Source organism: Rhinolophus ferrumequinum, chromosome 7 (genome assembly GCF_004115265.2).
Source record: "Rhinolophus ferrumequinum isolate MPI-CBG mRhiFer1 chromosome 7, mRhiFer1_v1.p, whole genome shotgun sequence".
Taxonomy (NCBI): domain Eukaryota; kingdom Metazoa; phylum Chordata; class Mammalia; order Chiroptera; family Rhinolophidae; genus Rhinolophus; species Rhinolophus ferrumequinum.
Window position 1 is genome coordinate 92,960,135 of NC_046290.1, and position 21,101 is coordinate 92,981,235.

General features: G+C 47.6%; 1 protein-coding gene across 4 annotated transcripts in view; it reads left to right on the top strand.

Moving 5' to 3' along the window:
• HIP1 (huntingtin interacting protein 1) overlaps positions 1–21,101 on the top strand; it is a 142,702-nt gene extending 121,601 nt beyond the window's left edge. For 3 of the 4 annotated variants that reach the window (XM_033110059.1, XM_033110061.1, XM_033110062.1), the window contains exons 14-31: positions 377–560; positions 1,095–1,183; positions 1,591–1,707; positions 2,660–2,761; positions 3,017–3,160; positions 3,580–3,715; positions 5,284–5,370; positions 5,566–5,673; positions 5,754–5,890; positions 9,590–9,700; positions 10,476–10,534; positions 10,909–11,002; positions 12,145–12,245; positions 12,538–12,643; positions 13,404–13,527; positions 13,987–14,048; positions 16,464–16,572; positions 17,342–17,464. In XM_033110059.1, coding sequence (XP_032965950.1) covers positions 377–560; positions 1,095–1,183; positions 1,591–1,707; positions 2,660–2,761; positions 3,017–3,160; positions 3,580–3,715; positions 5,284–5,370; positions 5,566–5,673; positions 5,754–5,890; positions 9,590–9,700; positions 10,476–10,534; positions 10,909–11,002; positions 12,145–12,245; positions 12,538–12,643; positions 13,404–13,527; positions 13,987–14,048; positions 16,464–16,572; positions 17,342–17,394 — 1,923 coding nt within the window. In that variant the 3' untranslated portion in view covers positions 17,395–17,464. Of the gene's footprint in view, positions 1–376; positions 561–1,094; positions 1,184–1,590; positions 1,708–2,659; positions 2,762–3,016; positions 3,161–3,579; positions 3,716–5,283; positions 5,371–5,565; positions 5,674–5,753; positions 5,891–9,589; positions 9,701–10,475; positions 10,535–10,908; positions 11,003–12,144; positions 12,246–12,537; positions 12,644–13,403; positions 13,528–13,986; positions 14,049–16,463; positions 16,573–17,341; positions 17,465–17,781 lie in introns of those variants that run through there. The other variant, XM_033110060.1, reaches the window with a different exon arrangement.

Below are 21,101 nucleotides of genomic sequence, written 5' to 3' on the forward strand. Positions count from 1 at the left end.
AGAAGGTTTGATTTGTAACTCTGATGGCTGTTTGCAGTGTCTGGTGCTGCAAATCCGCCTGCCCCTCAGACTCAGGGCTTTTTACTCACTGCAACAGGCAAACATCCTCTCCTTTCTGATTCCAGCTGGTCCTTCACCGTTCCCAGGCCACTCTAACAGGACCAGAATACCCCTGCCATCCTCCCCTGTTGTTGCTGGTTGGGTGGCTTGTCATGACCAGTAGGCTCAACTCTCATGAGGCCTTGGGAAGGGGCTTGTTAGGACAACCTAGATGTTTATCTGGTCGGTGCTGGAAACATGCTAGGACGTGCTGCCCGGCCCAGCACACCCGACCCTTTGCGGTCCATCGCCCAGGTTACCTAAGCCCCTCCCACAGAGCCAGCGGGCGGTGCTGCAGCTCAAGGGCCGCATCAACGAGCTGGAGGCCGAGCTGGCCGAGCAGCGGCACCTGCGCCAGCAAGCAGCCGATGACAGTGAGTTCCTGCGGGCGGAGCTGGACGAGCTCAAGAAGAAGCGAGAGGACACAGAGAAGGCACAGCGGAGCCTGACGGAGATAGAACGTGAGAGGCTGACAAGGGTGGGGTGAGGGTGGGGGTTGGTGCCATCAGGATGGAGGAGGAGGCTGGGTGGCAGAGCCCCAGCCTTGCATCTGTCCAGAGGAGCTGTCAGGAATGCCACCTCGTGCCACCAGTCAGAGGGCGGCTGGGAGTCCCACAGCTAGAGCACCCGTGTGAGGCCCTGCTGAGAACATGGCATTGGGGACCACAGAGGTGATAAGGCCGTGCCTGCCCCGGGGAGTGGATCTCTGAAAGAGAGCTAGCCCAAGAAATAATTTAACTTACAGCCAAACACACTGATAATGTAAATGCCGTGTGTGTGAATGCTCTGGAGGCATGAGTCAGTGTAGTGTCCTGAGCCAGGTGAGTTCTTTTTCAAAGAAGACTTCCCCAAGAAGTTTAAGTAGGATTTTTAAGGGAGAAGAGGTGTATGTATTTATGAAGAGAAAAGGAGGTCTTCTAGGGACTCTGGCTTATTGGAAGGCGGGTGGAGGGTCCCAGCCAGGTGAACTCCTCACCTGGTCCTTGACCATCCAGGGAAAGCCCAGGCCAATGAGCAGCGGTACAGCAAGCTGAAGGAGAAGTACAGTGAGCTGGTGCAGAACCACGCTGACCTGCTGCGGAAGGTAGGACTCTCAACCCCCTCTCACCACGCACAGGCCCTATACCACATGGGAGGGAGCAACTCGGGCCTCATGGCTTGTCCAGGTCCAGTGCCCCCACCAGTCTCTAGTGGGTCACCGCCATTTCTTGGGAACCTCAGCTTTTCAGGCTCCCCTGCCTCCCGTATCTTGAGCTCCACCTTAGATGCCAGCCCCATTTGCATTATCCCCCATCTTTATTATTTTTAGAAATACTTGAGAGTTGGTATCTGCAGATGACAGCATCCTTCTGGCTTCCCTCTGGGTAGGAAAGTGATTTCTGTGTGCAAACCCTAGGGCACTCGTGGTCTGAATGCTGTCATTTGTTCTAGAAGGAGGATGTCCTTTAAGTTTGAGATAAGCCGCTTCAAGACACTGTTCTTCCCTTACAGAATGCAGAGGTGACCAAACAGGTGTCTGTGGCCAGACAAGCTCAGGTGGATTTGGAACGAGAGAAAAAAGAACTGGAGGATTCTTTCCAGCGCATAAGTGAGCAGGCCCAGCGGAAGGTGAGTGGGAGGGAGATGTATGCGGGACATGACGGAGGGGTCCGTCTGAGTTGGACGTGGCCCTTGATCGAAAGACCTTGTCGTCTTCACCACAGGCAGCTCTGTGGGTTGGAGCCCTGTGAGGGTGCTACGAGCGGCCATATAGAACAGGACATGGTGACCGATGTACAAGGGGTTAGAAGTGATGAAGGGACCCAAGCCGAGTGAGGTTCATCAGGAAAGGTTTTCCGAGGCGAGCCTCGAGGGGAATTTGAAGAAGTGAAAGCACGTGGATTTCAGAGAGAGGCCCGAGCGTTCGCAAGGACTTACAGCTGGGGGAACACCCATGAGTTGAGGTGGGGTTGGCAGGCAGGTCAGGTTGGAATAAGTGATGTCAGGTGAATAAAACTGAATTCCTTCCACTGCGAGTAGTAGCTTTCACACTTGGCTGTGACCCAGAATAGAAAACACATCTATCTCATGGAAATAAAAGTTTCATAAAGCAATACTTACCTTTACCATGTGAATGCTTTGGGATACTTTTTTCGCTGTTTCGTTTTGTTTTCAGTGTTAGCTGTGAATTTTTACTAAGGTGTCACAACTCACCCTTTGAAAAACACGACTTAGAAAAGAAATCAAAGACGTGGTATTGTTTCCTGATGGCGAGATTCAGCGATGTACCAGGTGTTGGGGTGCCTCAATTAAAGTACTATGTTAATGAGTGTTACGAGTTTAAGCGTGACATTCAGGAAATGTCCCTAAAATACCTCCCTTGACATTCATTCCACTTTACCCAGAAGAAAAATTTGGGGTGCATTCTGGGTTCTTACCTCCTTCCCCCGCCCCCACTACCTTTTTTTGCTGAAGTAAAACTTGCATACAAAAGAGTACACAAATCTATAGCTCAGGGGTTTTTTACGTTTATTTCTTGTAACCACTAGATCAAGGTGCTCCTCTTTTTCTTCTCTTTCAGACTCAAGAACAGACAGAAGTACTAGAGAACTTAAAGCAAGAACTTGCCACCAGCAAACAGGAACTCCAGGTTGTCCAAGGCAGCCTGGAAACTTCCGCCCAGGTGAGCAATTCCTCCTTTCTTTCTCTTCCTCATTCTTCTCCTCTCTGGCTCCATATTGCTGTCACCGAGCCTCTGTCACCATCCAGCATAGGGCCAACCTGGTCCTACCTTTGATCAGTGTATACGCGGGGAATGAAAGTGGCAGGTTAAAGAGATATCACCTTCTGCTTCTTGTGGGCTCCCGGTGGGTTTGGATTTACGGGAAGGAGATAGTTTAATTCCTCCCAGCAACTCGCTCTTCCCACGCGATTACAGTCAGAAGAAAAATGGGCGAGCCAGATCGCCGAACTGGAGAAGGAGCAGGGCAGCTTGGTGAGTGCCATGGCCCGTCGAGAGGAGGAATACTCTGCTCTTCAGGAACAGCTAGAACAGACCCAGCTCAAACTGTCCAGCACACAGGTGAGTAACGGACAGCCGCTCGGGCTGACCAAGTCCAACTGACCTCACAGCCCTGGGCCGCAGTGGTGCATTCATGGCGGCGGGGGGCTGTGAAAGGGGTTTGGGGCCTCTAGCCTGTGAAGGTGCTCTGTCCGCACAGCCCCTAACACCAACATGCCTTGTGTCACCTACAGAGCAGATGAGGGAAAGCAAAGCTCTCTCTTAATTGTGTGAAAAAGGGATGCACTCTCTCCCCAAGATTGGAGAATGGGTTGTAGTGGTTCGTCCCCATAGCCTCCTGTGCTCGGTGACAAACACCTGTGGACAAAGTGACAACTTGAGCTGAGAGGCCCGGAATGCCAGCTGTGTCACAGGTGGAGGCTGCTCACTGGCTGCTATGGGGTCTGTGGCAGACTCTCACCTCCCTGGACCATTTCTAGGAATCTATGTGCCAGCTCGCAAAGAAGCAACGAAAAAAGCTTCTGGTGGAGTCAAGGACGGCTGCAGAGCAGGTGATCCGAGAGGCGCTGCGGCAGCTGGAGGAGCCCACTCTCATCAGCTGTGCCGGCTCAGCAGGTACTCTTCTCCGGCTCGCAGGTGCCAAATCCTTACAGGTGGATGCTACCTATTGCATTAAGTCCCATGTGACACTGCACTCAGGGGCTCTCCACCTGGCTGCGTGTCAGAACCGCCTGGGATGCCTGGGCCCACGCCAGGATCAGTTCAACCGGAAGCTCCTTGGCATAGGGCCTGGGTCGTAGTATTTTCTAAAGCCCCCAGGTGTGATTACTGCTTTCGTCGTGGATCACACTGGTGAAACGCCCCCTGGGAGCAGAGCCTTGATAACAATTCTAAAGGTCAGTCAGAGGAGGAACCGGCAGCCCTGTCTCTCTAAGGAGAAAAATGTGGTCTGGATCAAGCATTGGTTGCTCATGAGCTTCAAGGCTAGACAGAGGTGTTGCGAAGCACAGAGGGGCAGAAACAACGAAAATCCCCATGGTCACAGGTATAAACACAGTCCTAAGGGCATGCGGGTGGAGCAGCGTCTGAGTCAGAAGCCCTGTGGATGAGAGGAGAGCGCCTTTACACAGCAAGTGGGAGAGCATCCAGGCCCAGGGGCTTTGTGAAGTCATGGACGTAGCCACGAGCAGACCTCACTATAGCTCATTGTCAAGCAGAGCAGACAGGTTGGCAAAGTAATGAGAGGTTCCACTGAAGGATAAGGCAGACGGGAAACAGCTGACAGTTGATTTTTAGTATCAAATATAGAAAAGTCTCAGTGTGGTGACGTATACAGCGAGGACTAATTATATCTTATTCAGCAAGGAACCCATCTGTGAGGAAGCACAACAGTTACAAATGAAGGAGCATGCTGGTACCTAATGTACTGAGGGAATGCCAGGAAATGGGGCTGCAGTGGGTGGATTCTGAGAAGATGCAATGAGCTGGCTTTTGAAGGAAATGGAGAGGAAGAAAAGTGGGGAGTACTAATAAAAACAGCTGACATTTACTGAGTACTTGCTGTGTGCCAAGCACTGTTCTAAGTGCTTTCCATGCCTAGGCCCAGCAAATCCTCACAGTGATGCCAGCGGTGGTCCCATTATTCCTGTTTGCAGACGAGGAAGCCGGCACAGACTGCCTGAGATGACAGCCAGTAGAGCCCGGAGCCACACCGAGGCCGTGTGACTAACTCCAGTTTCCATGGACCTGTGCACAGAGGCACAGCCACGGGGCTGAGTGCTGTGTGCAGAGCATGAGCATAGATTAGCCGAACGGGAGTCAAGGGTCTGGGTCTCAAGATTCATGAGAGTCCAACGGCCTTGCAAGGCTTAGCAGGAAAGCCTGGATTTGCTACCATGGGCAGTAATGAGAAATGAGATGCAGAATCTAGGCTGGCAGTGTGGTTGCCCCGGTTCTTGGCTAAGAACCAGATGGGCTCAGAAGCCCAGCTTTTGAAGCTCCAGCAAGAGAATCACATACCAGTGTAACCAGTGCTCTTTCCTCCCTTCCCCCATCTGAGGGCAGCTCCTGCAGGGCTGGGGCCATGCACTAGGTAGGCTCATCCATCAGGTGGCTTAACTAACAGGGGTGAAGCAAGATGCGACAACTCTGGCTTTGACTTTGCCTTGTGTTCCCTCTCACAGATCACCTTCTCTCCACGGTTAAGTCCGTTTCCAGCTGCATTGAGCAACTGGAAAAATGCTGGAGCCGGTATCTGGCCTGCCCAGAAGGTAAGAAAGGCAAAGGATAGGGTCTGTCACTGGTGACATCTAGGCAAGGTTCAGAAATGCTTGAATGTAGAAATAATGACGGATTCCTTGGCCCCAAGAAAGGAGTGTGTACAACTCGTAAAGTGGGGAGGAACGCAGAATGAAAATGATAGCCCTCAAGCAGGACTGAGCAGCTTTCCTTTAAACTCCTGGCAGATATCAGTGGGCTTCTGCACTCAGTAACCCTCCTTGCCCACCTGACCAGTGACACCATCTTTCACGGTAGCACCACCTGCCTTAGAGCCCTGCCGGAGCCTGCTGACAGTGAGTACCAGGGGTGAGGGGCCGGTCAGGAAAGCAGGGGAGCAGAGGGCCTTTCAAAGTCTCTTGCCTCGCATCTCCAGCACTGACCGAGGCCTGTAAGCAGTATGGCAAGGAAACCCTCATCTGTCTGGCTTTCCTGGAGCAAGAAGGAACGCTTGAGAATGTCAACAGCGCAGACATGAGGAACTGCCTCAGCAAGATAGCAGCCATCGGCGAGGTATTCCAGTGTTATCGTTGGGGAAAGTGATTGTTCTTGGCTGTGAGTGCTGCTGATTGCCAGGGAAGCAGTGATGTTCTAAGCCAGGTCTTTCTTTAAACTGGATTCTAGCAAGTGAGAGCTGAAAAATCTGACACCCCCCTCCCAAACGACTTTCTAGTTGCATTTAATTCATTGGCTATTAATTGAGAATCTGCTATGTGGTTGTCACTATGCTAGGCGATAGCAAAGAAGAGTAAACACAGTTTCCCTGTTTTCAAGGATTTTTCTGTGGTTGGGCAGGTAACACCTAAAATGGAGATAACAATATATTTATTCATTCAATAAAGATACAGTGAATATGTTCTATATACTGGGAATTGTGCTAGGTATAGTTATTATATAGAGAGACAACACATGGTCTCTATGGGAAAGAAAAACAAAGCAACTATGTTCATACACTGTGATGAGCACCGTGACGGAGATCTACGTTAAGAGTACAGAACAAGGCAGCACTTATTAATTCCTAAAACGTGTGCTGATAAGTTCAGAGAAGAAGGAGACAAGACAAGGGCCAGAGTTCAGGTTCATTCACATCAACTCCCATTTGAACTCCTAAAACAGCTTTCTGATTTGTTTCTCTGCCTCGGCCTCTTTCCTCTGCTGTCTTCCCAACACAGAGCTCTGACTGTGATCCCTCGTTTGATAACAAAAAGCGTATATGTAACATGACCTACAAGGACCTTCACAATCTGGCCCTTCCTCACCTTTCTGGGCTCCTCTTGCCCACTTCCTGTACCTTACAGCTGGTGGCTAGCACTGTAATGTGTCTGTTACCTGTGTGTTTCCCCCCGACCAGTCCTCAAAAGTAGAGCCCATACCTTCTTCATATTGTATCCCCTGTCCCTGGAGTAATATCTGGCAGGTAGTTAACACCCAGCAAATGTTTAATTAATTGAATATGCACAGAGAGAGAGGAAACAGATAAAAAGATGGATCAGATGGGCGAGAAAGGTTCATACCGGGGAGAAGTAGTCAATATCCTTTATGTCTGGATGAAGGAAGACTGTGGACAATGGTGAATTGCTAACCTCTTTCTACAGGGTGAAGTAACCATGGTGATATCTGGTGTTAGTAAATTGGTGCTGGTGGCCTAGGCAGTATTACCATAGCCTGCCTTTTGTTGGAGATAGACCATCTTCCCCAGTGTGGTTCAGAACTGAGAACTCAGCATGCACATGCAAAGCACGTAGGACACCATGAGGAGAAAAAGTTCATGAAAGCAAAGCAACATGTGATAGAAAGATGATGGGAAAGTTTCCTTCCCGGCAATAGGACTGACTACATGTTTAGAGACTCTTACCCGAACCAGACATGGAAAATGCTGAATAAAATTTGGAAAAAAAAATTTTTTTAATTAAATCTGAACTAAGGAAATTCTCAGACTCAGAAACCAAAAGGATCTCAGAGCCAGTGTTTGTCCATCTCTGGTGGCCTAGAGCTTGGATTGTAATGGGCTACATATACAGAGGAGAAAAAGTAACAAAACCTGGGTCCAAGTAGGAGAAAATATTGGAATGGAGAGCCTTCCTCCCCAAAACAGAAGTCCAAAGGGCCACACCTTGAGTGAATGGGAGAAAAGCCTACTCTACAGGGGCGATCTTGTCTCAACCTTGACAAGTTGAGACAGAAACACAGCTGCCTAGAGAATTTCTAACCACAAGCCACCTTTTCATGGGTTCAAGTTCAAATCTCATACTACCTGTGTGGCCTAAAAACACCCCAAACAAAATGAAGCTTAAAGTATTCAGGTGGTTGGGGGCCCAGGTACCTGGCAGAAGCAGGTCCCAGTTGTCTCTGAAGGAATATAAAGTGGTACCACACTTTTCTAATGTAATCCGTTCTGGAAGACTGTTTGAGTTTTGAAATGTTCGAAAACCGAGGCATAGTTTCCCTATAGAAAGTAATGCAAAATGGATTAATCCGTTCCAGACCTTTAAAATCAACCCCTAAAACTGCAAATTTAGCATGAATTTTACTATCTAATGATACCATAGATCCATAAAATTTACTGCGTTCGTAAACCAAAATGTTCGTCAATGGAGACGTTTGAAAACCCGAGGTATACTGTACTTTGAATCTAAACCTTAAAGAAGTTTCATAGATAAAGTTCCAAGGGATATAAGTTCACAATAGCTATGCTTGACATGTTAAAGAACTTTTTAAAAGGTATTAAGAATGTGATTGAAGAATAAGATATTTTCAGAAGTAACAAGATATATTTGAAAAAGAAGCACAGAACTTTTAGAAATGAAAAATATAGTCATTGAAAGTAAAAACTTTAAAATATGCAGATTCCACGGTAGGTTAAAACAAAACTAAAGAAAGAATTAGTGAACTGGATGACAGAACTGAAGGAATTACATAGAATATGGCACAGATTCTATATGTTGGAATATAGAGGTTATATGTAGATTTAATCAGAGTTCCTTTAATCAGAGTTCCAGAAGAAGATAATAGAAATACTATTCCCCTCGCCTCTGACCCCGCATGTAACATATTATTAGTTCTACGTGTTAAAAGACTTTTCTTCTACAACTTGGCTTTTTCCAACATTCTGTGTATGAGATTCATCCATGCGGGTACATTCATTTTCACTGCTCCATTGTGTGAATATTGCTTAATTTTTATATGTATTCTCTTGTTGATGGACATTTGGGTTATTTCCAATTTGGGGCTATTATGAATGAATGTGCCACTACGATCATTCTTATACACATTTCCTGATGCACATGTGCAAGAGTTTCTCTCGGGTATATATCTAGGAATCAAATTACTAGGTTATAGGATGGATCTCACACACAGAAGGCTGAGTGAAAAAGCAAGTCATCGAAAAATACGTACAATATGATTCCTTTTAATAAAGACCAAAATGTGAAAATTTAACATTGTTTAAGGATGCAGTCATATGGAGTTTAAAAAAAGATGTTGTAAGCATTCTCCTGAATTCTGTGTTCATCTTGGTGTAGGGAGGATGGGAAATGGAATCAGGACACGATACAAAGGAGATTTCGAAGATACGAATAATGTTTCTTAAGCTATTAAGTTGGGTGGTGGATAACATGGGTCATTGTTCTTATTTTGTAAACCATGTTAGTAAACTATTTTCTATACGTGTATGTATAACACACCTGTTTAGAAACAGTCGTGGGCCATCACACCTGAGTTCCAATCCCTGCTTTACCATTTCTTAGCAGTGTAACTCTCAGTGAACTCCCTGAGCTTTGGCTTCCCCTCTGTACAGCGGGAGTAGTAACTGCCTCATACGATTGCTGGGGGAGCAAAGTTAAATAAGAGGCAGGTTGTGTGGTTGGAAGACGTTATCTACATTTGAAGAGGTTTTTAAAACACATCCCAAGCAACAGATACAATCAACACTGTGCAACTGTGGGGTTAGGGTCCAAGCAGCCACAACTGAAGGGCTTTGTGGGGTTAAGCAGAGGTGGCCTTCTGGAAGGGTTCTGAGAGAGGGTAGAGAGTGGAGCATGGGTTCCAGAGGTCACAGTGTAGAGAGTGCCAGACAAGGCCTCCAGGGCTTACAGAAATGCGTGACGTGGTGGGGCCCGCCTGCCTTCTGCTGTCGCATGAGGATTACGTGTCTGCCACAGGAGACTAGAGAGGGTCAAAGGGTCATTTCAGCTTTTGTGATGCTCTTCTCAGGAGCTCCTGCCCAGAGGCCTGGACATCAAACAGGAGGAGTTAGGGGACCTCGTGGACAAGGAGATGGCTGCCACTTCAGCTGCCATTGAAACTGCTACAGCCAGAATCGAGGTATGGAAATGGATACTCTTGCAGCTGCCCTTTGGCCACATTTCCTATTGGATGTATCTCAGTCGTTCATGAAGGCCTCCAAGGCCCCTGTAAAAATAAACCAAAACCCAAACTCCCCAGAATCTCTGAGGGCTAGAAAATGAAGTTCTCACCAAGAGAACATGAGCAGTTTCCTCTAGGATCACCCATACTCAGGCGTCAGGCCATCCTGCGTTCAAATTCCAGATTGACTGACTCCTGACTAAATGCATGACTTCCAATAAGTTATATTAGCCTCGCTAAGCTTCAGGTTCCGTTTTCATCTGATGGAGATAATAAAAGTACCTACCTCAGAGGGATGTCGTAAGAGTTAAATGACATAATGCACATCTCGCCCAGTGCCAGGCGTTCAGTAAATCAATGGCAACGCTTGCGTCAGGGAAAAGCTGGGCAGGCACCATTGGACAGGTCGCCGGTTGCTCCTTTGGTGGAAAATAGGCAGCCTGTCTTGTTGTGAGGACCTGCCTCTGGACCTGGTAGCAGCCACCCCTGTTGGCACGGTGCCATAGCTTTCAGCTCTGTGCACATCAGCCTGGGTGCCAGACTGTCACAGCAGTAGTGCCAGCCTGCTGTAATTGCTCCCCACAGAATGGAGCGGAAGTCTGGATTCTTTCCTGCTTCTTGCAAGGATGCGAATGGGCTCTTCTAGATTTGGATACTGGACCCAACGTGTAGTAGGAACCAGTGGGTTCTCAGTACCCATGACATTCTGAGAAATCCTGCTTCTTCTTAACAGGAAATGCTCAGCAAATCCCGAGCAGGAGACACGGGAGTCAAGTTGGAGGTGAACGAAAGGTCAGTCTGAGCAGCTGGTGGCACCTCGGTGATCAGGAGCAATCTTGCCTGCTATGGATTATACTAATTAGAAGAAAACATTACAGCCCCAGGGAAGGGTTGAGTCAATAACAGTATTAATGATGCTGATAGCATCACTTGCATTACAGGGGAAAAGCACCCCCAAGAAGCCTCACTTAGCTGTGCCTCGTGAAGGGGATCCCCAGTCAGGCCTCCTCACTCACCTACCGTTCCTTCAGGGTTTCAACCTCAGCGCATTCCCTGCCTTCTTTCCCCTTCCATGTGTGCCTGTGTTCAGGGATGAAATAAGTGTCCTCTTCATTGTTGTTGATCTTTGTTCTTTGTCCCTCATCTTTTAAAATCTTTTTTTGCAGGATTCTTGGTTCGTGTACCAGCCTAATGCAAGCTATTCAGGTCCTGATTGTGGCCTCAAAGGACCTCCAGAAAGAGATCGTGGAGAGTGGCCGGGTAAGCGTGGGTGAGGGCCTGTGGGCAGGGAGAACAGACGTCAGTTTGATTCCCAGCTCACCGAGAGGCTAAGTCTATTCGATACACTCATCCACATTCAGTGAAATCTATGTGTGCAGCCGTCTCACCCTGCGTGTCCATCTGAGGGCGCAGCTGCCACTCCTGTGGATGTCAGCCGATGCCAGGGGAAGAAGCTGGAACACTGCCAGGTCCCCACAGAGCAGCCAGCCAGAACTTCCAGCTACAGGCTTATTAACCCCGGCAGAACCTGCTGTGGAAGCCCAGTGTGCATTGCAAGTCTGGGCCCTTGGAGAAGTACCTGAGGGCTTTGGAAAAATGGGCAAATCAGGAGAACCTGGTGCTGACTTTTCACACTGGGCTCTGCTTTGTCTCTTTCCAACAGTAATCAATTCACAGTGATTCAGACAGACTCTGCCTCAGTCTCATGTTGACAGGGTCACTGTGATTTTCTCACTCCTTTGCTGGCGTTATCGCCATCTTGTTTTTTCCCACATCACTGAGGCAGCTGCGGCTCAGGAGACAAAGTTCTAGGAAGGATTCATGAGCCTAGAAACAATCACATAAAGCACGAAACCGTATCTGATTTGGTTGATGGTGCTTTTTGTCAGAGAGGTGATGTTTTTGGTCCCCAAAATAGAAAGAGGAACAGAGAGCACAGAGTATCTGCAGATTCTGACTATCGGGCACTTCCAAAGCACAAATGCATTTTTAAATCCAAGTAGAAGTAATTTTTAAAAATTATTCATTGATACTCTCCTCTTTGGGCAAATCATGAAGAACAGCTAGACTCCCCTGAGATCATAAATTATTCATAAATACATATATAAAACACACACACACACACACACACACACACACACACAGGCACAATGTAGAAATGTAGTAAAGCTATGAGTTTTAGAGTCAGAAAAGCCTAGGATTTGCTTCATTTATTTCCTGCATGACCTTGCGGAAAGTATTTTTGCCTCTCAGAATCTCTGTTTTCTTATCTGTAAAATGGGAATAATAAGGCTTGCCTTTCAGAGTTACTGTGAAACTAAATGGGGTAATGTATATAAAAGCACCTGGCACATAATAGGCACTCAATAAAAGGTAGCTATTATTATTTCTCACTTCTCTAGGGCACAGCATCCCCTAAAGAGTTTTATGCCAAGAATTCTCGATGGACGGAAGGACTCATCTCAGCTTCTAAAGCTGTGGGCTGGGGAGCTACTGTCATGGTGTAAGTGTCTGTCAGTCCCCACACTCCTCACCCCACCTCCATTCCATTGATCCACCCCAGAGAGTAACTAAGGGGGGAAAAAACCTGCCCCCCTAGAAATACACTGTTGATAAGGAAGTAAATAGGACTGAAAGTTTAGAAGGGAGCCTGGGTCTCCTGGGGTAGCACAGGAGCAGGCAGGCTGTGCGCCCTGGCTGCCAGGGTGATGGGGGTGGTCTAGAAGAGAGAGCACAAAGGGTTGCAGCTGTGACTGACAGTCACGTAATCCATCTTCTCCTTTCCTGACTGTCAGCGATGCAGCCGATCTGGTGGTACAAGGCAGAGGGAAGTTTGAGGAGCTAATGGTGTGTTCCCATGAAATTGCTGCTAGCACAGCCCAGCTTGTGGCTGCATCCAAGGTAGGACCCTTGTTGGACTCCCGAGACTCTGAAGGCCTGGCGAGGTTAGAGATACTTGGACCATGGAGCTGGCCACAGAAACATGATTTATCCAGGGTCTAGTGGGGCTGGGTCCCAAATGAAAATTCTGCCTCTCAAGGGTCCCATCCCACCGTCCTCTAAAAGCCTTTCATCTGTCAGCGAGCAGCCCTCTACCCAGCTTGCCACATGCGCTCTTCTGGGCTCTCCTCACTTAGTTACAAGTGGCCTCTGAGGGTCCCAGCCGTACCGACCTCTGATTAGCAATTATGGCATTCCAGGAGCACTCAAGGAATGAGTCGGCGCAGTCCGATGGTTACCTGGCTTGGGCCAGAGCTTTCAACCAGTGTCTGCCTCTCCTAAAGAGTCCAGATTTGAACCATTGGCCCAACTAATCCTAATGCGAAGCTTGTCACCAAAATCCTTCCTGAGTTTTATAATCCCCCAAGGAGTGTTCTTTTGTCCTTATTTATTGTCCCAAATTGGTTTCCATAACTGCAGCACTTCATCAAAGTAACTGATAAAGCTAGAGTTTGAGGCCACCAAGCAAATAAACCAGGAATAATATTTTTACATCAGAGATACACCAAGAATTGACCCCACAGGCAATGATTTTTGAGAAGTCGAATTGGTGACCACAATGGATCACATATATTTGTCAAGAGCCATCAGACCAACTCTTTGAGTCAGTCCTTGCTGCCGCTGTACATTTTATGAACCCACATCTGCTTGGCCCTGGCAGGTGAAAGCTGATAAGGACAGCCCAAACCTGGCCCAGCTGCAGCAGGCCTCTCGTGGGGTGAACCAGGCCACCGCCGCGGTCGTGGCCTCAACCACTTCCGGCAAATCACAGATTGAGGAGACAGGTAGCCTTTTAGAAGCAATACTTTTCTTATCATCCTGTTTAGCTGTTCTTTACATTCTTCTCCATGATCCCAATTTCCCACAGTTCTGTTTTCAAATTCTCTCTTGTTTTTCATCTTTTTACACTCATACTTATTTTCTTCTAAGAAGGGATATCACATAAGCATGCTATTTATATTGTGATAGTGACACACCATTAGGGAGATGTTCCATTTAGCCATTTCTCTGAATTCAAAGAAATGCCTCTGCAGTCCTGCTCATCCAGGGGATAGAAGGGCGGGAGTTCTGATCCTGGTTCCCTTGTCACAGCATCTTCCCTCCTCTCCATCCCTCCCTCTGTGCAACCATGTGTTGGTAAAGAACAAACCAAGCATTTCAGCAAAGTTGGCCTCAGTGACACCTCAGGCGAGAGTCAGCCAGGGGTATTATTTGACAAGATCTTCTCATTTCCATCCTTGCAGACAACATGGACTTCTCAAGCATGACACTGACCCAGATCAAACGCCAGGAGATGGATTCCCAGGTAGGACCTCCATCTCGAAATGTAGACAGTTTCTACTGCTTATGACATTGACCCCAAAATATTATTCCCATGGTGAGAAGCCAGTAAGAGAGAGACTTGGTGGGAAAGGAACTCAGATGTACCTTTTAGCCCAAGAATGAGTGTAAATGATGCTGGAAGGAATAGTGGAGGTGATTAGTAAAGATGAGAATCTTCACTCTTGCCCACTAGCCTTGGGCTGCGGTCCCTCTAAATGTTGTTGGGGACCTTAAAGCCAACCATAAAGTGCATTTAATAATCTTAACTATAGACAATTTTTTTAAATTTCTGATATGAATTATTTGTGTATGACCTTTATTTTTGGAAAAAATCAATTCACTGTTAACCCATCAAAGGCAATGCCATTTCTCTCAGTTGTTCTATGAAGTAATGCCATGCAAAGTAGGAATCCGTGGGAGCCTGAAAAAACCCTGACATCCTTGTTCTAAAATTACTGGTCGTCAGTCTTGGGGTAAAGTCCAGGCTGAGACTGTTAAAGTCTATGGATGGGTCATTGAGCATCTTTAGGAAAAGTCTTGTGGCCAAATTTCTGTGTAAACCCGGAAAGAACTGAGTTCGGACCTGAGTCTCCTCTATCTACACTGTCTTGCTTAGTGGTCTCATCCAGTCTTTTTTGACTTTACATACTATCTCTATGCTGATAAGTACCAGATTCTTCTCCTCAGCCTAGATCTTCTCCTTGAGCTCTATACTTGTCTAACTGCCTACTTGATGTCTCCTTTTGATGCTCAATAAATGTCTCATACTTAATATGTCCAAAACGGGTCACTTGGTTTCCCTCTTACACAAATTGGTCCCTCCCCTGGTTTTCTTGATCTTGGTAAAAGGCACGACCACCATCGACCTGGGGGTTGAGCCCCAAACCTAACAGTCATCCTCGGTTCCTCTCTTTACCTTCCCCTTTACATCCAACCCACTAGCAAGCCTTATCCACCTGAAATCTCCAAATCACAGCCTTAATGAATCTTCCCACTTTTTTCCATATCCCTAACCTAGTCTAAGCCACCATTGTGTCTCTCCTGAGCTACTGCAAAGGCATCTTAACTATAACGTATGTGAGTCTGTGTTTTAAATTAATCCTGTGGCCGGGCCGGGCGGGGGGTGGTGGTGGAAGAACAGGAAAGAGTATTGCTGAGACAAGTCTGGCCATGAGTTGTGACAGATGGTGGAACTAGGTGAAAGGCACATGCTGGGCTTCACTGTATCAGTTTCTGTTATTCTGTGTATGTTTTACATTTCCCATAATAAAAAGTTTAAAAACAAAAAAAGGAACCACCTAACTGGGTATAGTTATTTCTGCTCTTGCCCTTCTATAGTTCGTTCATTCTTTACATATTTTTAAAACTTAAGTGACAACATGTCACTTCCCTGCTTAAGATCTTCCAATGGCTTCTTTTTGTACTCCGAGTACTATCCAAACTCCCAACCCCAGCCCGTGGGCCCTGGGTAAAATGATCTTTGCCTGTTTCTTTAACCTCGTCTCATGACCCTCTCCCACTCTCACATATGAACCACATGGGATTCTGTCTGTTCTCCCAACACTTCAAGCTCATTCCTACCTGAGAGTCTACTTCCCCTGCCTGGAATATTTTTCCCCAGATGTCTGAACAGCTGGTGTCTTACAGCCATTTAGGTTTCAGCTCCAAAGTTCCTTCCTGAGAGTAGCCTTTTTTGGTCACCCTTACTTAGTCTTTATCCCATCATCTTATGTCATTTTATGATCTGATCTTGTTCATTAGCTTGTCCCTTCCCCGTATAAGATAAGCAGGGACCTTGTCTGTCTGTGTACCACTGTGCTTCCAGGACTTTCAACAGAGCCCAAGGAATATGATGGGTGTTCAGCAAATACTTCTTGAGTTAACAAATAAAATAACTAAAATGAATGAGGAGTAGGGGTAGCCGAGATCCAACCTCTCCTTAGTGAGACTGTGCCTGGACGGTGATAACCCTGAGCTGCACCAGCCCCTCAGAGATGCCAGAACCGTCATGGTGGGCTCCTGCCTGGACTGAAGAGTTATGACTAGATTGGAACACACCATACAGATACGCCAAACATTAGAGGTTTCTTTTGGCTAGTGATTTATCAGAGGAACATAAGATAAGCCCAACTCCCATTCAGGCATTTGGACCGTAAAGCATCATTCCTTTCCAATAGAGGGTCCCAGTGAGGAAATAGAAGATAGATGGGATAGATGGATGAATGAGAGGATGGAGAAATTAGAGCAGAGACGACATTGAAATTGAGAACTGGGTAAGCTATGGGAACAGGATGAATGATATGGAAGAAGAGAACTGAAACACAGAGAAAAAGGGAGTAAGTCAAAATAAGATAGTTCTCAAATCTCTGCTCAAAAGAAAATGCCACTTTCCCCACAGGTTAGGGTGCTGGAGCTAGAAAATGAACTGCAGAAGGAGCGTCAAAAACTGGGAGAGCTTCGGAAAAAGCACTACGAGCTTGCAGGTGTTGCTGAGGGCTGGGAAGAAGGTAAGCCTCTCTGAGGACCCGCATTTGCCCTCAGTGAAGGGGGCGTGCTGTGCAATGAGGGCCTTCCCCTCGAATAGAACAGAACGAGGAACCCATGGGTCAGTGACTTCCTCCTCTTCTGTATTCACAGAGCATGTTTTCAGTTGTAAATAAGCTATAAGCCCCAAACTGGGATAAACTGTGGTAAATGGAAAGCTTTTGTTGTCATTTTTCAACACCTTAATGTTGACCAGTGGACTGCTCACTCACCACCATGCCCTTCCAGCCCGTTAGCCTGGTTTGCTCGCCAGGAGTTTCGTCTCTGGCCAGCCTAAAGCTGCACAGTGAATGAATGAATAGTGGTCCGTGAAGGTCCGACAGACAGGGGCAAGTGAGTTACAAGGTTCTGACTGTCTAAAGCCAGCGATGGGCTGCAATGGCCAAAAGATAGGAAGCGTCAGGAGGTAGAAACGGCGTGGGATGAGGAAGGTTGGGCCCACGAGCCCAGAGACTCTTTGGCGCTCAGACTCTGTGAGTGCTGCTTTTCCGCATTTCCAAAGTGGCCAATTTGATCACATCCAAGACTGCCGATTCTGTTGCAGTTGACTGACAGGCCCTGAGAACCAATGACAGATTATCCCATCAGTCATTCCTAGACACTTAACTTAGGGACGAGGTGGTTATTATCATAATGTACTGTAGAGCCCGACATGGTGGCAGTTTTTGTTGGTTAACTAATAATGCGTGCATGCACGAAGGGTTACGAAACAAATTGGTTATTGTCTTGTAGGAACAGAAGCAGCTCCACCTGCACTGCAAGAAGCGGTAACCGACAAAGAATAGAGCCCCACCGGCACCCCACACATCAGAGTGTAAATCTTTGTTGCCCATCTATGTGTGCGTCACCCCCAGCCACAAAGCAAACCCTTGGAGTCGCAGTGGCAGCCACTCCCATTGTCCAGTGCTGAGGACCTGCATGGCCTTCCAAAGACTCCTTCCACAGTGACAGCCTTTGTGTTGGAACCCGTGATCTGTGTTCTTTCCCCGCCTCCCTGGAGTCCAGAGAGGACGGGGCACAGGGCCACCCCCACAGAGAGGACCTCCTTTCTAGTCCTGCCTGCTGTTTTACCCCCAAACAATCGGTGTCCTTGTCCGAGGGGCTGTGGTTGCTGTGGCTGAGAGCCTGGAGAGGGAAGAGCTTATGCATTTTCTTTTCTGTTTTCTTCTCAGTCTTTTCAGTTTCATCATTTGCACAAACTTGTGAGCATCAGAGGGCTGGTGAATTCCAAACCAGGACACTACCCTGAGTTTGTGCAGAGTCAGAAGAACAGCGGGAGTGTCCTGGCTGACAATGCCAAGGCAATGCTCCCCCGCTCTTGGCAGTTCCATGGATTCCCACTGCTTCTTAGAGTGGTTGGTTGGGTTTTTTGGGTTTCTTTTCTCAAGTTTCACTCAGATAGCCAACTGTCCCAAAGGGAACACCCCCGAAGCTCCGAGCTCTCGGGGGCCCTTGACCACAGCACTTAACAGCAATGGTGCTGCTCAGGCTTCATCTTGGTGCTCCCTGCCAGCCTCCCTGGGTCAGCCCATGAGAGTGTGGGTCAGCCAAGGCCACTCCCCGGGCTCGGGCGGAGCGACTGAGCCACAGCTTTCTTCCAAAGGCAGAAGTGGAGCGAGTGCCTTTCCTTCCTAAAGCTGGAGCCCAGCTGAAAGCCTCTGCCCACCTTCCCAAGTGAGAGGGCCACAGGAAGAGGGAAAGGAGGGGTGCGCACGACCAGGTCTTCAGGAGACACCTTTCTTGGAAACTCCTTGTGACCAGGTTGAAAAAAAGGCTTGAATGGAGCTGTTGAGAGTAGCCACACCTCTTCCCCCAGAATGAATTTTCCTTGGCATCTCCCTCCAGACCCAGGCAGGGCCCTAAGAGGGAGTGTGAGGGGTTTCCAATTTCTTTCACCAAACGTCTGCCTGCCTTGGTGTCCTCTTGAATCTGAAGAAGATAGTTCCATGTTCTACCTAATTGACCCAGAAGATCAAGCAAACTTGCTCCCCAGAGGAAAGAACCCTGTGCTTAGTTGGGTACCTTTAATATTTATTACTAACCTCCGTTGAGTGGCAGCAGCCTGCAAAAAGACGCTGGAAGCAATCAGGATTTCAGGTGTGACTATGGCAAGGCTTGCATCGCTGCCCTAGACATCGGTCTTCAAGAATCCGAAATAAGGCCAAGATGCCGTCCCCATCTGTGACTGGCTTGGATCACAAAGCAAGCAAGGTTCCTCAGAGCATCCGGGTCAGGGAAAACAAAAGAGGGGGACCACTGTCTCTGACGCCTTCCCGCCACACATCCCGGGCCCGCGATACCTGCAGACAGGATGAGGACAGAGGACGCATTAACAGCCTCATAGAAATGGGCAGCCTGACAGCACTTCCCCTCCAGACAGACCCCAGCATTTTAAGTGACCTTTTGATCTTGGACAAACAGTGTCTTCCTATCTGTAGCAACTCATAGGTAGTAGCCAATAAGCACTTGCCAGGACCTGTCCCAAAAGAACATTGCTAAGTGTGGCTACGTGACAGGTTGTGAGGTTCCTGTTTGATCACTGTGAATCAAGCCCCCTCCTTCCCAATCACCACCCTGGCACCCTGCCCCCTGCCCCCGACCCAACTCCATCTCTCTGCATTTTCTAAGCAGGGCACTCAAAAAACTGTCTCCCATTAGCTCCGATTTTGAGGCTCAGATGTGTGATCACCACACTGGGCTAAAGAAGGCCCAGCAGTAGGTACTGAGCGCTCTCATGTTTCATGGTTCTTTGTGCTCAGCATTTTTCCATCTGAGGTTCAGAAGGAGTTGTGTGTGGCGTCCCTGGCCCATTTGTGCCAATCAGTGTGTTCTCAGCGTGGGTCAACATTTCCAAAGGTGACTAGTCCTTGCTTCTAGAATCTCTGCAATTGAAACAGTTGTGCTCCAAATTACCAGTGGGGAAAAATATCTAGTATATTGGATCAGATTAAGACTTTTTGAATAACACTCCCTCTAAAAAGAAGCCATAGTCACTTTTAAAACTTTCATGGGCTTAGCCAGTAATAAAACAGTGAAGAAAGCACTTAAACAGGAGCACAGGCTCGATGGGTTTCACACAAGGCAAAGCCTATCAGATAATTTGATCATCGCTCAATTAGAAGCTAGTTCATTCTGTAGCCAAAATCAAATTGTCCTACCTTGGCTCTTCTAAAAACTGAGCGTGTGAAATACCTTAAAACAGGAGTCACATCCTAAGGCTAAAAACGAACCTCACAGCCTTTTAAATTAGTCACTGAGCACCATTAGTGACTGGGGTCCCACGGGTCAGTGTAAATGGGTCACGTAGAGAAGGGACAGCAACAAAATAATGAGGAGTTGAAATACAGCTGCATCCGTTATTTAATTTTGTAATACGGTGCTCTAATACCTCTAGAATAAGGATATGTGTGTACATAATGTGGGAAAAAATAGAAGAAAAGACCTCTGTGGGGTTATTTTGTGTCTGAGCAAGGAGTTTCAATTAGATTATAACTGAGATTGATCTCTAGGATCCCACCTAAATAGGCGTCCCCAGCCCTGTGGCTGGAAGAACCAACCATTGTCCAGAGCATCCTGTCTCGGAAGTGTCTGAGCTGCTGAGTCACACACCAGGTACCACAGGGGTCATAGGTGCATGTCGCTCAGGCAGGTCTGTGTGCTTTGGCCTCCGAGCTTATACCCGGGAAGTTCTCACTTGCCAGCTCCTTAGTCTAGAGGGGTCCACTGGCTCCACTTATGCTGGTCTTCAATGACTGGTCAAGTTCTTGCTACCTTCTACCACCTTTCCAAGTCTCTGGGAATCCCTCCTGCCAATGAAAGCCTTCAATCCTGGCATTGCCCTCTCTCCACCATCCTCGGTCCTCCAGAGACTGCAATGCCTGTAGCAGAGAACACCACCACCAGGGGCCTGCCAGCCATCAACACAGCAAACCGGCCAGCTGTCTGCTGCTCAAGTCCTTCGTCTCCCAGGTCCAGACCAAATCAGGATCAGCAACCCACAGTGGTGGCTCAGCCTTTCACCCCAGGAGCCAGAGCAACGCAAAACAATTTGTTAGATGCCGTTGGGTCCGATTCTGAGAGTAGTTAATTTCCAGACATGTCTTTCAGGTGACCCTCAACTACCTCAGGTTTGAAGGCCCTAAATTAAGCTGATTACTACTCACGTGGACACACTGAGGGGGTTCAGGTAAATCTCGGTGATAACGCAATTGTCTCAAACTTATAACTCTTTCACACTGAGGTTTGAGAGATGGGGTTGGGCTTGTCTGTTTTTAACCTTTCCCCCAATTTTCCATTAGAATAGTTCCTATAAATGAATTTCATTTTTCACTGAGTGCCTACCTTCCCAGGGCAGGTAGCCACTGGCTTTTGTTCCCTTCCAACAATACTTTTATTATGGTATTGAGACCTTTCTTTGTATAATACATTGCATCTGTGTTTTCAATTTTTCAAATAAATATTTCAACCTGGCAATGGCGAGTAGTGGTGATAA